The sequence below is a fragment of the Oncorhynchus tshawytscha genome, linkage group LG11, assembly GCF_018296145.1.
Source record: "Oncorhynchus tshawytscha isolate Ot180627B linkage group LG11, Otsh_v2.0, whole genome shotgun sequence".
NCBI classification, from domain to species: domain Eukaryota; kingdom Metazoa; phylum Chordata; class Actinopteri; order Salmoniformes; family Salmonidae; genus Oncorhynchus; species Oncorhynchus tshawytscha.
In genome coordinates, this window is record NC_056439.1 from 15366420 (window position 1) to 15384985 (window position 18566).

General features: G+C 43.0%; 1 protein-coding gene across 27 annotated transcripts in view; it reads left to right on the top strand.

The window, feature by feature from the left end:
* nrxn3a (neurexin 3a) overlaps nt 1-18566 on the top strand; it is a 442954-nt gene that overhangs the window by 315558 nt on the left and 108830 nt on the right. For all 27 annotated transcript variants that reach the window (XR_002955173.2, XR_002955175.2, XR_002955174.2 and 24 more), the window contains one exon: nt 10055-10236. Coding sequence is in view for 23 of the 27 variants with exons in the window: in XM_024436833.2 (XP_024292601.1) it covers nt 10055-10236 (182 nt within the window). In the remaining 4 variants the exon portion in view is untranslated. The remainder of the gene's footprint in view (nt 1-10054; nt 10237-18566) is intronic.

Genomic DNA, 18566 nt, shown 5'->3' on the forward strand with positions numbered 1-18566 from the left:
TCAAATGGACAGGAACAGGGGCAGGGTAAAAAAAATAAAAAATGATGCACTCGAATAGCGAATGGAGGCTGCGTTCCCTTGGTTAGTTTTTCAATTATGCAGAACAGAGCATGTGCTTAATATAAGCAGCTGAGAAATAAATATGCTAGGATCCTCCTCATTTTAGTGGCAACCATCAAAACTCTGCTTTCAAACGGGATTGCATATAGAAATGTCTGGCCTTATAAGAAGACGTATTTCATTCCACGCATCTACCACTGTTTCAGGAGCATTCAGCCTTTTGCTTCGCGATAGGTGATATTCCGCCCAAACTCTCTATGTCATGAGCTCTCTAACACTGTTCTTGCAGCTACCCAGTGCTTCATTTGGTAAACCAAGTGAAATCTGTTCGGGAACATCGATAGTAACATGTTTGCACAACTAAACATATTTCATTAAACTGTTGACAGCCCCTCTCACGAGGAAGAGGAGATGGAAATGCACGTTGGTGAGATAATGTGTGGTTAAAGGTACTGTGTCAGCCTATTAAAATGAAGAAGAAAAAAATGCCCTATTACTAGGCTATTCAAAATCAAATACAAACTTTCATTGTAGGTCAACTCTGTAAACCGCCATGCACAGTAAATGAACCAACAGCATCGTCTACCGTAGTCCCCAGACTCATGTATAAAAAGTTTGGAGCATAGCATAATGTTACCAGACCATCCAGTATGCATCATAATACAGTCCACACTCAAAGGCCAATACTAGAATTTGTTTCATTTTTAGAATATAGTCTAGACCATTTATGTACCAAAGACATCTTAAATCTATGGTTTTTGGGGTGTTTTTTCTGCCTGCGTTAATAGGCTATTAAACTGTGTATTGTATAACGGCGCAATCATTGCGTAAGCATACGCTGTAATATGTGTCTGGTTGTTTTGAATTCATCCAACATCATCCACAACGACCCTGTTTTCCACTCAGCTTCAACCTGTTGTTGAACTTCTTTCTTCAAATTGATCTATTACAGTGAGGTGAGTTTTTAAAACATGAGACTGTTTTGATTATGTGTTTGATGTGATTTTAATTGTATTTGCATTGATGTCAGAGTGGTTAGAGGGACAATGGAGCCAAGAGCGACCAGAGTGCATAAAAGGAGATTACAGTGACAGGAATTTGACTGAGGTCATGACTCATGACTGCTGGTGTGGCGGTAATATGGTCACTGCAACAGCCTGCCCTAATATATACTCAATTCTTTTTTTTCTGATTGCATAAGATTTTGTATATTTTTTATGGCATTTTACCATTATTTAATTTAATCTGACATTTTACTGATATGTAAAAGTAGTTCCGATTTGGAATGGACCATTATCAAATGGACAGGAACAGGGGCAGGGTAAAAAAAATAAAAAATTATGCAAGTCAGTTAAGAACAAATTCTTATTTTCAATGACAGCCTAGGAACAGTGGGTTAACTGCCTTGTTCAGGGGCAGATTTTTACCTTGTCAGCTCAGGGATTCGATCTTGCAACCTTTCGGTTACAAGTCCAACTCTCTAACCACTAGGCTACCTGCCGCCATGGCATTTTCATAATGTGGCATGTAAGCTATCACTCCTTTCAATAGTCCCTATTTTGAAAAGGAATACAATTTTGTAAGTCCCCAAAGAACCAAACAAACTGCAAACAATTGGATGAAGGAGATGCTGAAATGGCACATTGTACTGCAGCCCGGCTATCTCGCCAACCTCCCTCAGGTCTCTCCGAACCTCACAGCCATTTCCTACAGATGGCCCGGCAAGCTGTTGGACTCCACAATGTGTAAACAATAGAAACGGTCCCAAGCTGACTACGCCATCTGAGAAATGATCACAACTAAGAGTTGTGTATCAATGACTCCTTTTGTCTGGTACTCAACCTGGTCTTGCTTTGACAATGCTATCTGGCATTCTGTGGGTCGGCAAGACACGGCTCCCACACTTAACTTACATCAAATACTAAAACTGACTTTGATTTGATATATGTGATGAATGATATACATACTGTAACTATGGTGTTTTCATCATCAAATCAGTGATATATTTCACATGAAAGACTTGGAAAAGTTTATTGGAAAGTTCTCTGGGACACTAGATGAGTGTCTCTCCCCTCATTCTTACCCCCTCCTCAATTTGTGCGTAAGTCATCATTAATTCTGTCAGTCTCTGACCTTTGGTAGCTGTGGTCCGTCAGCCCCCCCCCGGCCGTGGGGAAGCACACCTCAGAGAACTGTGGGAGCAAAGTTTCTTTGAAAATGATGTTCTTTTGAGGTCTAAAGGTGGCGTCTACAAAACAGGCTCTATCAAAATCCCATCTCTCCTCTCTTCTGCCTCCCCAGTTTATCCCATTTTCACCAGCTGCGATGCTACACCACACGGTGACACTTTTGATATTGCTTGGCTGTACCCTCCCCTCCAATCTACCTCTTTTTCCCCTCCACCTCCTCTCCCCTCCCTTTCCTCCCTCGCTCTCTGAGCGGTATCTTCATTCCCCGTCGCTCTGAGCCGTAACGTTACTCCCCTGTAGTCACAGTATGACAGCAGAAAAGGGGGGAAGGAGGAGAGGAATAACTCCCGGGAAGAGACATGCTGTGCACAACAAGCAGTACATAACTGCCATATGTAATCATCAGTGCCTGAGAGATGGTTCCTCTGCTGTTTATTCATGGTGATATCAACCCACCTACAGGACTGGTAATGAGAGTTAGGGTCATTCATCCCAATTCATCCAAAGTAACCTCATGTGAACTCGGGAATGGCATTACAGTTCAATAGGAATACTCCATGTTAAATTCCACTGACTGGAATTGAAATGGAATTGACCCCAACTCTGCTATGGAGACATTTCCAAGCTGAGTTCCAAGGAAATGAAATAGAATTGACCACAGCTCTGACCTACATACCAGTGATCAACAGTGGGTAATAGTACAGGAAGCTTACGTTTGATTTGGCATCACTCTATGGTTCGTCGCTCAGTTTCCCTTTGATTTTAGCTGGGTTTATATCTAACTAATTGGCCTAATTTCCATGCATCAGTCTTAATGTAATCGTGTTAACTGCTGATAAATGGCAAAATGGTTGGCTTTGTGAAGGTGGGGGAGATGGATGTTTGTCGCACTCTCGTCAGGCTCTCTCTCTCTCTCTCCATCTCTCCATCTCTCCCCCTCTCTCTCCACTAAACTCCCACTCCAATCAGTCTCTTATCTAAGAAGATCTGGAATCCAATTGCTCAGCTGATAGATGTCAAAGCCCTCGACTCTCTCACAATACTTCTGCTCCTCTCTCAAGATCATCCCATGGGGGGGCTTGAACTGCTTAAAGCTTTCCATTTTAGAAACTGTATGAGATCTGGGATTGTGTGTGTGCATGTGTGTCCAAGTGTGCAGATTGCTATGTCTTGGAAAGTCTGTCTTTCGGAGTGTGTGTGTGTGTGTTTTTGTTTTTGTGTATCCATGGAGGCAAGTGAACATATGCATGTATACAAGTGATGACTTGTCTGTTTGCATATCTGTGTGTGTACCGTTTCCATATTGTATATGAGATGAGCGGTGTGTAGAATGGTAAAGAACCTGATATGATCTTCAATAGATGAAAGCAAACCACCACACACTCTCATCTTACATGCATGAGGTCGAGTGTGCTATGACGCGCAGGCTTTGTGTGTTTGTGCATGAGTTATTGACACCTTAATTCGTAAAAATATGGAACATAATTTCAATCACTATGACGAGATGAAGATCACTTTATTGGTCAATTGCACAGAAGGTCCGACTGAAATTCAACTTCCTCTTAACCCAATGAAATAACACACATGGAATCATTTAGTAACCAAAAAAGTGTTAAACAAATCAAAATATATTTTATATTTGAGATTCTTCCAAGTAGCCACCCTTTGCCTTGATGACAGCTTTGCACACTCTTGGCATTCTCTCAACCAGCATCATGAGGTTGTCACCTGGAATGCATTTAAATTAACAGGTGTGCATTGGTAAAAGATAATTTGTGGAATTTCTTTCCTTCATACATTTGAGCCAAACAGTTGTGTTGTGACAAGTTAGGGTTGGTATACCGAAGATAGCCCTATTTGGTAAAATACCAAGTCCATATTAGGGCAAGAACAGCTCAAATAAGCAAAGAGAAATGACAGTCCATCATTAATTGAAGGCATGAAGGTCAGTCAATCCGGAATATTTCTTCAAGTGTAGTCTCAAAAAACATCAAGCGCTATGATGACACTGGCTCTCATGAGGACCGCCACAGGAAAGGAAGACCCAGAGTTTCTGCTACAGAGGATAAGTTCATTAGAGTTACCAGCCTCAGATTGCAACCCAAATAAATGCTCCACAGAGTAACAGACACATCTCAACATCAACTGTTCAGTGGAGAATGCCTGAATCAGGTCTTCATTGTCAAATTGTTGCAAAGAAACCACTACCAAAGGACACAAATAAGAAGATGAGAGTTGCTTGTGTCAAGAAACACGAGCAATGGACATTTGACCAGTGGAAATCTGTCCTTTGCTCAGATGAGTCAAAATTTGAGATTTTTGGTTTCTTTGTGAGACACAGAATAGGTGAACGGATGATCTCCGCATGTGTGGTTCCCACCATGAAGCATGAAGGAGGAGGTGTGATGGTGCTTTGCTGTTGACACTGTCTGTGATTTATTTAGAATTCAAGGCACACTTAACCAGCATGGCTACCACAGCATTCTCCAGTGATACGCCATCCCATCTTGTTTGCGCTTAGTGGGACTATCATTTGTTTTTCAACAGGACAATGACCCAACACACCTCCGGGCTGTTTGACCAAGAAGGAGGGCTATTTGACCAAGAAGGAGAGTGATGGGTGCCCGGAGTTGTTGTTGTGGGGGTAAAGTTCCTTGCTCAAGGGCACAACGACAGGCAATGGCATCTAGGCATCTTTGATATTTACAAGATATTTCCAGTCGCATCCGGGATTTGAACTGGCAACCCTCCGGGTTGGATAAAGGCGATGCTGAGACGTAAGTAAACACTTATGGCCTTCAACAGAGAAGAAAACTATGGTGGTTTTATTGGAAGCGAATGCCAGGTTTTGATCAAATGTGGTATGGGGTGATGGTGGTAAAGCTTTTGCTCTGGGTCAGAACATGTCACATGTGCTCCCTCTCCGGCCGCTAGGTGACCAGGCTGCTCGTTATGGCGCACACCTGTCACCATCATTACGCACACCTGCACGTCTTCAGACTCACCTGGTCTCCATCACCTCCCTGATTACCTTCACTTTATATGTCACTCCCGTTGGTTCCTTCCCCAGGCGTTATTGTTTCTGTTTCATGTCTGTGAGGTGTTAGTGTTTCTTGTTTTGTATTATGTTGTGTTTATTTATTAAAATATGCACTCCCTGAACTTGCTTCCCGACTCTCAGTGCACATCATTCCAGAATAATGCCTCACCTAAGGGAAGCATCAGGGAGTTTTTTTTTCTCAGTGGGAATGACTTTGGGTCCGGGAGCCGCTACAGGCTCTCATGCCTCAGACAGATCACCAGGCTCCCCTGCTTCCACTGGCTCGTCAGGTTCCCGTGCTCCAGACGGCGACAAATTCCTGCGCATCAGCAGGGGTAACCGCTCCGCTCCTGATCCCTGAGATCAGCAGGGGTAACCGCTCCGCTCCTGATCCCTGGGATCAGCAGGGGTAACCGCTCCGCTCCTGATCCCTGGGATCAGCAGGGGTAACCGCTCCGCTCCTGATCCCTGGGATCAGCAGGGGTAACCGCTCCGCTCCTGATCCCTGGGATCAGCAGGGGTAACCGCTCCGCTCCTGATCCCTGGGATCAGCAGGGTTAACCGCTCCGCTCCTGATCCCTGGGATCAGCAGGGTTAACCGCTCTGCTCCTGATCCCTGGGATCATCTGGGGTAACCGCTCCGCTCCTGATCCCTGGGATCAGCTGGGGTAACCGCTCCGCTCTTGATCCCTGGGATCAGCATGGGTAACCGCTCCGCTCCTGATCCCCGGGATCGTCCCTTTGATTGGCGTCCTGTGGCTGGAGCCGAAACCGCCGGGGAAGGGGTACCGTCACGTATGCTCTCTCTCCGGCGCTCTAGGTCGCCATGCTCCTGCGTCTCAGCCGGATTGACAAATTTCCCGCGCCTCAGCAGAGGTGACAGATCCACTCCTGATCCCCGGGATCGTCATTTTGGTCGGCGTCCTGTGGCAGGTTCCGGGCGTCGTGTGCTCCCTCTCCGGCCTCTAGGTCACCAGGCTGCTCACCATCATTACGCGCACCTGCGTGTCATCAGACTCACCTGGACTCCATCACCTCACTGATTACCTTCACCATATATGTCACTCCCGTTGGTTCCTTCCCCAGGCGTTATTGTTTCCGTTTCATGTCTGTGTGCATTTAGTGTTTCTTGTTTTGTATGGTGTTGTGTTTATGTATTAAAACACACACTCCCTGAACTTGCTTCCCGACTCTCAGCGCACATCGTCACAGAACATTACATTTAAACCATAAGTGGTGCATTTCTTTTTCGAACAATTCTTAGAAAGCCATTATCCAGTCTTTGCATCAGTTCATGAAAATTCAAACCAAACCATCAGTCTTGTCTTCTTTTCTCGAAGAGCTGTCTCCCAACTGAATTGCCTGTCAGGTTTCTCTGACTATACCCATTAGTAGTTTTAAAGCCATATTATTCAATTATAGGTACACACGTCGTCGCGTTGAAAAGAGAACCTCTTTTGTGGAGCTGTTAGCGGTTCAGGCCATCTTCTCTTTTTTTTAAAAACGTTCTGCCACATTATTAATTTACGCGCATACCTGGAAAGCATTATGAAGAAAATGCATCATGCTCATCAATACGCACAAAGGAAGGCACTTTTCTGGTCTTTAATTGTTTTAAAAGCGTCTGCGTCATTGTGTGTCTAGGTCGGTGTCTGAATGGTAAAACAACTTGCTGTCATTTGGGAAAAGTGTATTTAAAATAATTTTAAAAGTTTGTTGAAACTTGAAATTAACTCACGATGATGTTGCCTCTTATATTTTTTTGGTCTTTGGGAAGTGGATCTTCTAAAGACGTCTTGCCATCGTATGACACATCTTAAGATGTCTAAGTAATCCCGCTCTCTGATTCTGATAAGAACGCCAAGAGTCACAGTCACTCTAAGCTCAATTATTGATAATGCACTTTATCCCCGCTTGCGTAACTCTGAGTGGAGTTATCTAACTCTCTTTTCTAAGCATGACGAAGGGTTTTGAGAACCTTATTCATTCAGTCAGTGAAATACTGTATAATGATCATCCAATAGAAGATCTCCCGCCTCATTCTTGGCCAGTTTATTAGAGTACCGTCACACATCAGTTTATTTTGGCGTTCGAGTAGTAAACCGTAAATACCCATTCTTCTTTTTCAGCTATCTTTCATGCAGAATATTTCACTAGAAACAGTGACTGGACTTCCTCTTAATGAGAACAAGATAAGTATATCAGCCATGGAGCAGCCAGTCATAGGGTACAGCCAGAGAGGAAGAGGGGAAACGAGAGGATTTACTCCACCCAAAATCTGTCCTCGTGAGAGAAGCCCGTTTTTTGTGGTGGTCTATATGAGAGTGCCGAATTACGGGAGGCTTATTTGATCTAATAGAGGTTTCATAATGTTTATGCTGACATAAGTATATACAGACATAAGTGGTTGCGTGTGGCATTCCGGCAACTTAGAGAAAACAACTCAGTTGTGCCTGTTGTTCGTGCACGTGTCTGCCTTCTCATTGCTTAGAATGGAGCTTCCTTGATCTCGCCTGCCTAAAATCATTGAGGACATGTATTTCCATTGTTAGAGCGGTCACTCGGCTATCTTTTCAATATAATAGATAATCTTTGGCACAGCGTCTCACCCCAATGCTGGCAAGACCATCACCGCCAGGGCCTGGGCTCAGGCCAATCCCATCATGCATTTCTGCTGGGCAGCAGGATGGGAAATGGCCCTGCTGTGTTGTCTTAATCGGATGGAGCCCACAGACTTTTTATTATTTTATAATCTGGTTTATGAAGTTCCTTCGCTGCCACCTGATGCTGGTTTATCTACTCATCTACCAATCTGTCTAAAAGGATGTAACTCCCTTTGACCACTTTCTATTAAAACCGTACTTTATACTAAGCTAAGTGTACCAAACATTAGTAACACCTTCCTTATATTGAGTGGCACCTCCTTTTGCCCTCAAAACAGCCTCAATTCGTCAGGGCACAGACTCTACAAGGTACAATGTTGATGCCAATGCTTCCTACAGTTGTGTCAAGTTAGCTGGATGTCCTTCGGTGGTGGACCATTCTTGATACACACAGGAAACTGTTTTAGCGTGAAAACCCAGCAGCATTGCAGTTCTTGTTGAGTCAAATTGTTGCGCTTGAGGTGAAGCAAATTTTTTATCAAACGGCCCCATGCCATCAACAGAAGATCTGTGGTTTTGACATGTACACTGCAAAGTCTCAAAGTTCAACATCTTGCCTCCATCAAACGGTCTCTTTTTCGTCTTTTGCAGCTGTAAAGTATATATTGCTTAACCTCTGAAGCACCCCTCAACAAGGCTGCAAGGGCACTTCTGAAACTAAATGGTTCTTCATTGATTAATTGAGTAATGATTGCATATATTATTCAGTATCACAGGGCAACCAAATCCCCCAATGGAAAGAGAAGAACTGAGGCATGCCTGGCTCTGCTTATTTAACCATCAGAAGTAAAATAAGACCATCGACGGTATATTGTAAGGAGCTTCCTTGATTATGATGGACTGTGAGAAGAGATGAGTGATATATTTGCAACGCCTACTGCGTTCTGATGCATTGATACTTTGTAAATAGTATATGTACCCTGTGTAGTTTGTACTCTACAGTAGGCCTGTCTGAAGTGCAAATGCTGGGACTTAAATGCAAATGTTATGTAAATGTTTATGTGATGTGGCCATGCTCCCACTGAGGGCCAGCTGTTCTACTTGACACACAACTAGAGAGGGAGAGGTAGAGCCAGCTGGTCCTTATAGCCTTAGAATACACACATGCATGCCATCAAACATGCACAAGACGCACGCACACACAAGCATTCCCACACACACATACACTCACACACGCACACTGACATACAAGCACACACACACACGCATACACACAAAAGTCATGGCTATGAACTGTCTCTCGCCCCAATAACTACTTGAACTTCTCTACAACTACAGAAACCGAGTACATCTCTGTGTGTTTGGGTTCGCTCAATTCACATTACATTTGGAATATTGCTCGATTTCCACTCTAAAGACATTCTCCTGGGGTCTTTCTTCTTTCATGTATAATACATTTGAACTGGAGAATTCATTCCTCAGAACCTCTATTGCTAATCCCTGTTGGAAGGAATTATATTTAACTTGTATAGGTCACAGTATTTCCCATGGGGTCTGGGATAGAGAAAATCAGCTGGTGAATTACGACTTATCTGACCCAGGTGAGAACATTAGTCATTCCGAAACCTCTCGTGAGACTTGGGTTCAGGAACCAGGTGAGGCAGAACTAGACAACTTACACCCCCCTCCCAAAATTGATGTTTTCAAAGACTTTGGCCTACTTGGTCCCCAACACTTTAATGGAATGCCACTGGTTACAGAGTTTTTCTCTATCGTCATGATAGGGAATGGTTGCTGGTTGGGGAGCGATGGTTGCTGTCGTTAATAAAAATGAACAGTGTTTTGCTCCCGTGCTTCGCCATGTAGTAATTTGGCTGTGTACATCACACATCACAGCTCACTGGTATCATAATTTCTGGAGTGTGTGTGGTTTGTTTATTCATATTTTTTTTTTGCAACGAACATCTCTTCACCAAACATTTTGGTGAAATTATTTTCTTTGCAAAAAAGGACAAAGGACAAACACCAATAATCAACCCCATATTCCAATAAAAATTGTTTGGTGGGATCATGGGCTCACATTAAAAAAAACTATTCCTCCTGTCAAAGCCTTTTAGTTCATCCTCTGCCTCTCTCTCTCTTTCTCTCCTATTTCTCCTCAGCTGGGATGACTTATATCTTTGGGAAAGGAGGAGGCCTCATTACGTTCAACTGGCCAGCCAACGAGAGGCCAAGCACGCGCACAGACAGACTGACCATAGGGTTCAGTACTTCCCTAAAGGATGGCATCTTGGTCCGGATAGACAGTGCTCCGGGTCTGGGAGACTATCTCATGCTCCACATCGTAAGTTACACTATACTCTTGCTCTGTATCTTTTATTTCTATGTCCGTTTCTCTGTTGTTCTTTCACTCGTTCTCTCTCTCTCTTTTTCTTTTTCTCTGTCTCTCTCCTGCTTCGTTTTCTCTCCCTCCCTCTCTTTCTCTGTCATCATCTCACCCTGTATCCCTACCACTGTATACGAGTTGCATTGGGTTATATCCGATGAGGAGATGACGTGTAAAAGGACAGTGGCTAGGAGATTCATTCACATGATGTGGATGATTTTGTGGTTTTCTGTTCTAGATTATTGTGTTTTGATGTTGTTATATGAGTAACACAGAGTGACGTCAGGTTTTGGGGGGGGGGTGTGTGTGTGTGTGGCGAGTGGTCTGCACGCCGGTGGCTCTCCTCCTGTTAGTGCTGATCTCATCTCATCATGCTAGATTTCCTTCATTCTCCCCGGAAGGATCTTCTAGTCTTGGCAGTGGCTTTATGCACACACGCACACACACATATGCACAGTTTGCACACACGCATAAATAAGTACTCAGCTAAATGTTTTGCTAATGTTATACTAATACAATTTCTCAGAGAAATAGATTTTGTTTAACAATAACTATATACAGTGCCTTGCGAAAGTATTTGGCCCCCTTGAACTTTGCGACCTTTTGCCACATTTCAGGCTTCAAACATAAAGATATAAAACTGTATTTTTTTGTGAAGAATCAACAACAAGTGGGACACAATCATGAAGTGGAACGACATTTATTGGATATTTCAAACTTTTTAACAAATCAAAAACTGAGAAATTGGGCGTGCAAAATTATTCAGCCCCTTTACTTTCAGTGCAGCAAACTCTCTCCAGAACTTCAGTGAGGATCTCTGAATGATCCAATGTTGACCTAAATGACTAATGATGATAAATACAATCCACCTGTGTGTAATCAAGTCTCCGTATAAATGCACCTGCACTGTGATAGTCTCAGAGGTCCGTTAAAAGCGCAGAGAGCATCATGAAGAACAAGGAACACACCAGGCAGGTCCGAGATACTGTTGTGAAGAAGTTTAAAGCCGGATTTGGATACAAAAATATTTCCCAAGCTTTAAACATCCCAAGGAGCACTGTGCAAGCGATAATATTGAAATGGAAGGAGTATCAGACCACTGCAAATCTACCAAGACCTGGCCGTCCCTCTAAACTGTCAGCTCATACAAGGAGAAGACTGATCAGAGATGCAGCCAAGAGGCCCATGATCACTCTGGATGAACTGCAGAGATCTACAGCTGAGTTGGGAGACTCTGTCCATAGGACAACAATCAGTCGTATATTGCACAAATCTGGCCTTTATGGAAGAGTGGCAAGAAGAAAGCCATTTCTTAAAGATATCCATAAAAAGTGTTGTTTAAAGTTTGACACAAGCCACCTGGGAGACACACCAAACATGTGGAAGAAGGTGCTCTGGTCAGATGAAACCAAAGTTGAACTTTTTGGCAACAATGCAAAACGTTATGTTTGGCGTAAAAGCAACACAGCTCATCACCCTGAACACACCATCCCCACTGTCAAACATGGTGGTGGCAGTATCATGGTTTGGGCCTGCTTTTCTTCAGCAGGGACAGGGAAGATGGTTCAAATTGATGGGAAGATGGATGGAGCCAAATACAGGACCATTCTGGAAGAAAACCTGATGGAGTCTGCAAAAGACCTGAGACTGGGATGTAGATTTGTCTTCCAACAAGACAATGATCCAAAACATAAAGCAAAATCTACAATGGAATGGTTCAAAAATAAACATATCCAGGTGTTAGAATGGCCAAGTCAAAGTCCAGACCTGAATCGAATCGAGAATCTGTGGAAAGAACTGAAAACTGCTGTTCACAAATGCTCTCCATCCAACCTCACTGAGCTCGAGCTGTTTTGCAAGGAGGAATGGGAAAAAATTTCAGTCTCTCGATGTGCAAAACTGAGCTGTAATCGCAGCAAAAGGTGGCGCTACAAAGTATTAACTTAAGGGGGCTGAATAATTTTGCACGCCCAATTTTTCAGTTTTTGATTTGTTAAAAAAGTTTGAAATATCCAATAAATGTCGCTCCACTTCATGATTGTGTCCCACTTGTTGTTGATTCTTCACAAAAAAATACAGTTTTATATCTCTATGTTTGAAGCCTGAAATGTGGCAAAAGGTCGCAATGTTCAAGGGGGCCGAATACTTTCGCAAGGCACTGTATTTATTTCATAAAGGTAGAGGTAAAAATGATTGACACCCCTAAAGGTTATTGTAAATAAAGTAATCCAAAGTTTAGTATTTGGTAACATATTCCCATGACTGCATCAAGCTTGTGACTCTTCATACCCCTGATAACTCCTTTGTCCCACCTCCCACACATGCGGTGACCTCACCCATTACAACCAGCATGTCCAGAGATACAACCTCTCTCATCATCACCCAGTGCCTGGGCTTACCTCCGCTGTACCCGCACCCCACCATTCCCCTGTCTGCGCATTATGCCCTGAATATATTCTACCATGCCCAGAAACCTGCTCCTCTTATTCTCTGTCCCCAACGCTCTAGGCGACCAGTTTTGATAGCCTTTAGCCGCACCCTCATACTACTCCTTCTCTGTTCCGCGGGTGATGTGGAGGTAAACCCAGGCCCTGCATGTCCCCAGGCACCCTCATTTGTTGACTTCTGTGATCGAAAACGCCTTGGTTTCATGCATGTCAACATCAGAAGCCTCCTCCCTAAGTTTGTTTTACTCACTGCTCTAGCACACTCTGCTAACCCTGATGTCCTTGCTGTGTCTGAATCCTGGCTCAGAAGGCCACCAAAAATTCAGAGATTTCCATACCCAACTATAACATCTTCCGTCAAGATAGAACTGCCAAAGGGGGAGGAGTTGCAGTCTACTGCAGAGAGAGCCTGCAAAGTAATGTCATACTTTCCAGGTCCATACCCAAACAGTTCGAACTACTAATTTTGAAAATTACTCTCTCCAGAAATAAGTCTCTCACTGTTGCCGCCTGCTACCGACCCCCCTCAGCTCCCAGCTGTGCCCTGGACACCATTTGTGAATTGATCGTCCCCATCTAGCCTCAGAGTTTGTTCTGTTAGGTGACCTAAACTGGGATATGCTTAACACCCCGCCAGTCCTACAATCTAAGCTAGATGCCCTCAATCTCACACAAATCATCAAGGAACCCACCAGGTACAACCCTAACTCTGTAAACAAGGGCACCCTCATAGACGTCATCCTGACCAACTGGCCCTCCAAATACACCTCCGCTGTCTTCAACCAGGATCTCAGCGATCACTGCCTCATTGCCTGTATCCGCTACGGAGCTGCAGTCAAACGACCACCCCTCATCACTGTCAAACGCTCCCTAAAACACTTCTGTGAGCACCTTTCTAATCGACCTGGCCCGGGTATCCTGGAAGGACATTGACCTCATCCCGTCAGTTGAGGATGCCTGGTCATTCTTTAAAAGTAACTTCCTCGCCATCTTAGATAAGCATGCTCCGTTCAAAAAATGCAGAACTAAGAACAGATACAGTCCTTGGTTCACCCCACACCTGACTGCCCTCGACCAGCACAAAAACATCCTGTGGCGGACTGCAATAGCATCGAATAGTCCCCGGGATATGCAACTGTTCAGGGAAGTCCGGAACCAATACACGCAGTCAGTCAGGAAAGCTAAGGCCAGCTTCTTCAGGCAGAAGTTTGCATCCTGTAGCTCCAACTCCAAAAAGTTCTGGGACACTGTGAAGTCCATGGAGAGAACAAGAGCACCTCCTCCCAGCTGCCCACTGCACTGAGGCTAGGTAACACGGTCACCACCGATAAATCCATGATTATCGAAAACTTCAATAAGCATTTCTCAACGGCTGGCCATGCCTTCCGCCTGGCCCGTACAAATCAGCTGGGCTTGACAATCTGGACCCCCTATTTCTGAAACTATCCGCCGCCATTGTCGCAACCCCTATTACCAGCCTGTTCAACCTCTCTTTCATATCGTCTGAGATCCCCAAGGATTGGAAAGCTGCCGCAGTCATCCCCCTCTTCAAAGGGGGAGACACCCTGGACCCAAACTGTTACAGACCTATATCCATCCTGCCCTGCCTATCTAAGGTCTTCGAAAGCCAAGTCAACAAACAGGTCACTGACCATCTCGAATCCCACCGTACCTTCTCCGCTGTGCAATCTGGTTTCCGAGCCGGTCACGGGTGCACCTCAGCCACACTCAAGGTACTAAACGATATCATAACCGCCATCGATAAAAGACAGTACTGTGCAGCCGTCTTCATTGACCTTGCCAAGGCTTTCGACTCTGTCAATCACCATATTCTTATCGGCAGACTCAGTAGCCTCGGTTTTTCGGATGACTGCCTTGCCTGGTTCACCAATTACTTTGCAGACAGAGTTCAGTGTGTCAAATCGGAGGGCATGCTGTCCGGTCCTCTGGCAGTCTCTATGGGGGTGCCACAGGGTTAAATTCTCGGGCCGACTCTTTTCTCTGTACATATCAATGATGTTGCTCTTGCTGCGGGCGATTCCCTGATCCACCTCTACGCAGACGACACCATTCTATATACTTTCGGCCCGTCATTGGACACTGTGCTATCTAACCTCCAAACAAGCTTCAATGCCATACAACACTCCTTCCGTGGCCTCCAACTGCTCTTAAACGCTAGTAAAACCAAATGCATGCTTTTCAACCGATCGCTGCCTGCACCCGCATGCCCGACTAGCATCACCACCCTGGATGGTTCCGACCTTGAATATGTGGACATCTATAAGTAACTAGGTGTCTGGCTAGACTGCAAACTCTCCTTCCAGACTCATATCAAACATCTCCAATCGAAAATCAAATCAAGAGTCGGCTTTCTATTCCGCAGCAAAGCCTCCTTCACTCACGCCGCCAAGCTTACCCTAGTAAAACTGACTATCCTACCAATCCTCGACTTCGGCGATGTCATCTACAAAATGGCTTCCAACACTCTACTCAGCAAACTGGATGCAGTCTATCACAGTGCCATCCGTTTTGTCACTAAAGCACCTTATACCACCCACCACTGCGACCTGTATGCTCTAGTCGGCTGGCCCTCGTTACATATTCGTCGCCAGACCCACTGGCTCCAGGTCATCTACAAGTCCATGCTAGGTAAAGCTCCGCCTTATCTCAGTTCACTGGTCACGATGGCAACACCCATCCGTAGCACGCGCTCCAGCAGGTGTATCTCACTGATCATCCCTAAAGCCAACACCTCATTTGGCCGCCTTTCGTTCAAGTACTCTGCTGCCTGTGACTGGAACGAATTGCAAAAATCGCTGAAGTTGGAGACTTTTATCTCCCTCACCAACTTCAAACATCAGCTATCTGAGCAGCTAACCGATCGCTGCAGCTGTACATAGTCTATTGGTAAATAGCCCACCCATTTTCACCTACCTCATCCCCATACTGTTTTTATTTATTTACTTTTCTGCTCTTTTGCACACCAATATCTCTACCTGTACATGACCATCTGATCATTTATCACTCCAGTGTTAATCTGCAAAATTGTAATTATTTGCCTACCTCCCCATGCCTTTTGCACACATTGTATATAGACTCCCCCCTTTGTTTTCTACTGTGTTATTGACTTGTTAATTGTTTATTCCATGTGTAACTCTGTGTTGTCTGCCCACACTGCTATGCTTTATCTTGGCCAGGTCGCAGTTGCAAATGAGAACTTGTTCTCAACTAGCCTACCTGGTTAAATAAAGGTGAAATAAAAAAATAAAATAAAAATAAATAAAACTCTAGAAACTTTGCAGTTTGTTTTGGTTGCGTTTCAGATTATTTTGTGCCCAATAGAAATTAATGGTAAATAATGTATTTAGTCATTTTGGAGTTTTATTGTACATAAGAATATAACATGTTTCTTACCACTTCTACATGAATGTAGATTCTACCATGATTACGGATAATCCTGAATGAATAATGATGAGTGCAAAAGTTACAGAGGGTCAAAGGTCATACCCCAAGACATGCATGAGGTTAGCGAATCTGGGGGTAAGATATTTGACCCTCTTTAACTTTCTCACTCATTATTATTCACAATTCATTCAGGATTCATTCAGGATTATCTAATCATGGTAGAAACATATTATATTCTCATTTATAATAAAAAATTGCTCCAAAATGACACAATACATTGTTTACCATTTATTTCTATTGGACACAAAATTATCTGAAACACAACCAAAACAAACTACAAATGCATTCAACAAGTTTGTAGAGTCACAAGCTTGATGTAGTCATTGCGTACTAGGAACTTTTGACTACTTTATTTATAAACTAGTTAAATAAAGGTAAAAAAAATAAAAAATAAGACTCTTAAGGGGTGTCAATAATTTTGCAGTAATTGTGTAGGGAATCATAGTACCATCCAAACTGCTGTGAAATATATTTTCCATAACCAAAAATATTGTATTTTCATCTGTGTAAAGCTGGTGTACAAAACCGAAAGTAAAAGAAGCAAAAATGAAACATAAGAATGGGAAGCACAGAAATAGCACAGATAGAAAAAGGACAGGTCGATAACTCACATTTGTCTGTGAATTTGGTTGGGTCGCACAACAAGTTACATATAGTAGCTTTAAACAAAATACCCATTATTTTTTTGCTTACAATATAGCTATTTGAATATTTGAATGATTTATTTTATAGAGTCATTATTGCTAATCTTTATCAAGGTTGTCAATCATTTTGGAACCCACTGTGTAATTATGCTAGATTCACATACACACTCACACACACATATGCTGCACACCCACACACATGCATACCAAATTACACATCTACACACACACACATGCATACCAAATTATACATCTACACACACACACATGCATACCAAATTACACATCTACACACACACACATGCATACCAAATTACACATCTACACACACACACATGCATACCAAATTACACATCTACACACACACACATGCATACCAAATTACACATCTACACACACACACATGCATACCAAATTATACATCTACACACACACACATGCATACCAAATTACACATCTACACACACACACATGCATACCAAATTACACATCTACACACACACACATGCATACCAAATTATACATCTACACACACACATGCATACCAAATTACACATCTACACACACACATGCATACCAAATTACACATCTACACACACACATGCATACAAAATAACACATATACACACACACATGCATACCAAATTACACATCTACATACACACATGCATACCAAATAACACATCTACACACACACATGCATACCAAATTACACATCTACACACACACATGCATACCAAATAACACATCTACACACACACACATGCATACCAAATTACACATCCACACACACACATGCATACCAAATTACACATCTACACACACACATGCATACCAAATTACACATCTACACACACACATGCATACCAAATTACACATCTACACACACACATGCATACCAAATTTCACATCTACACACACCCATGCATACCAAATTACACATCTACACACACACATGCATACCAAATTTCACATCTACACACACACATGCATACCAAATTACACATCTACACACACACATGCATACCAAATTACACATCTACACACACACATGCATACCAAATTACACATCTACACACACACATGCATACCAAATTACACATCTACACACACACATGCATACCAAATAACACATCTACACACACACATGCATACCAAATTACACATCTACATACACACATGCATACCAAATAACACATCTACACACACACATGCATACCAAATTACACATCTACACACACACATGCATACCAAATAACACATCTACACACACATGCATACCAAATTACACATCTACACACACACATGCATACCAAATAACACATCTACACACACACATGCATACCAAATTACACATCTACACACACACATGCATACCAAATTACACATCTACACACACACATGCATACCAAATTTCACATCTACACACACACATGCATACCAAATTACACATCACACACATGCATACCAAATTACACATCTACACACACACACACACACAGGTCGTCAGTAGGATCACTGAGAGATTTTTAAAATTGTTATTCTTTATAGATTTGGCTCTTAGATATACTCATAAAGTATCAGAGTCTATAGCGCTGCCAGTGGTGGAAAAAGTACTCAATTGTCATACTTAAAAGTAAAGATACCTTAATAGAAAATGACTCAAGTAAAAGTGAAAGTCACCCAGTAAAATATTACCAAAGACTAAAAGTATTTGGTTTTAAGTATACTT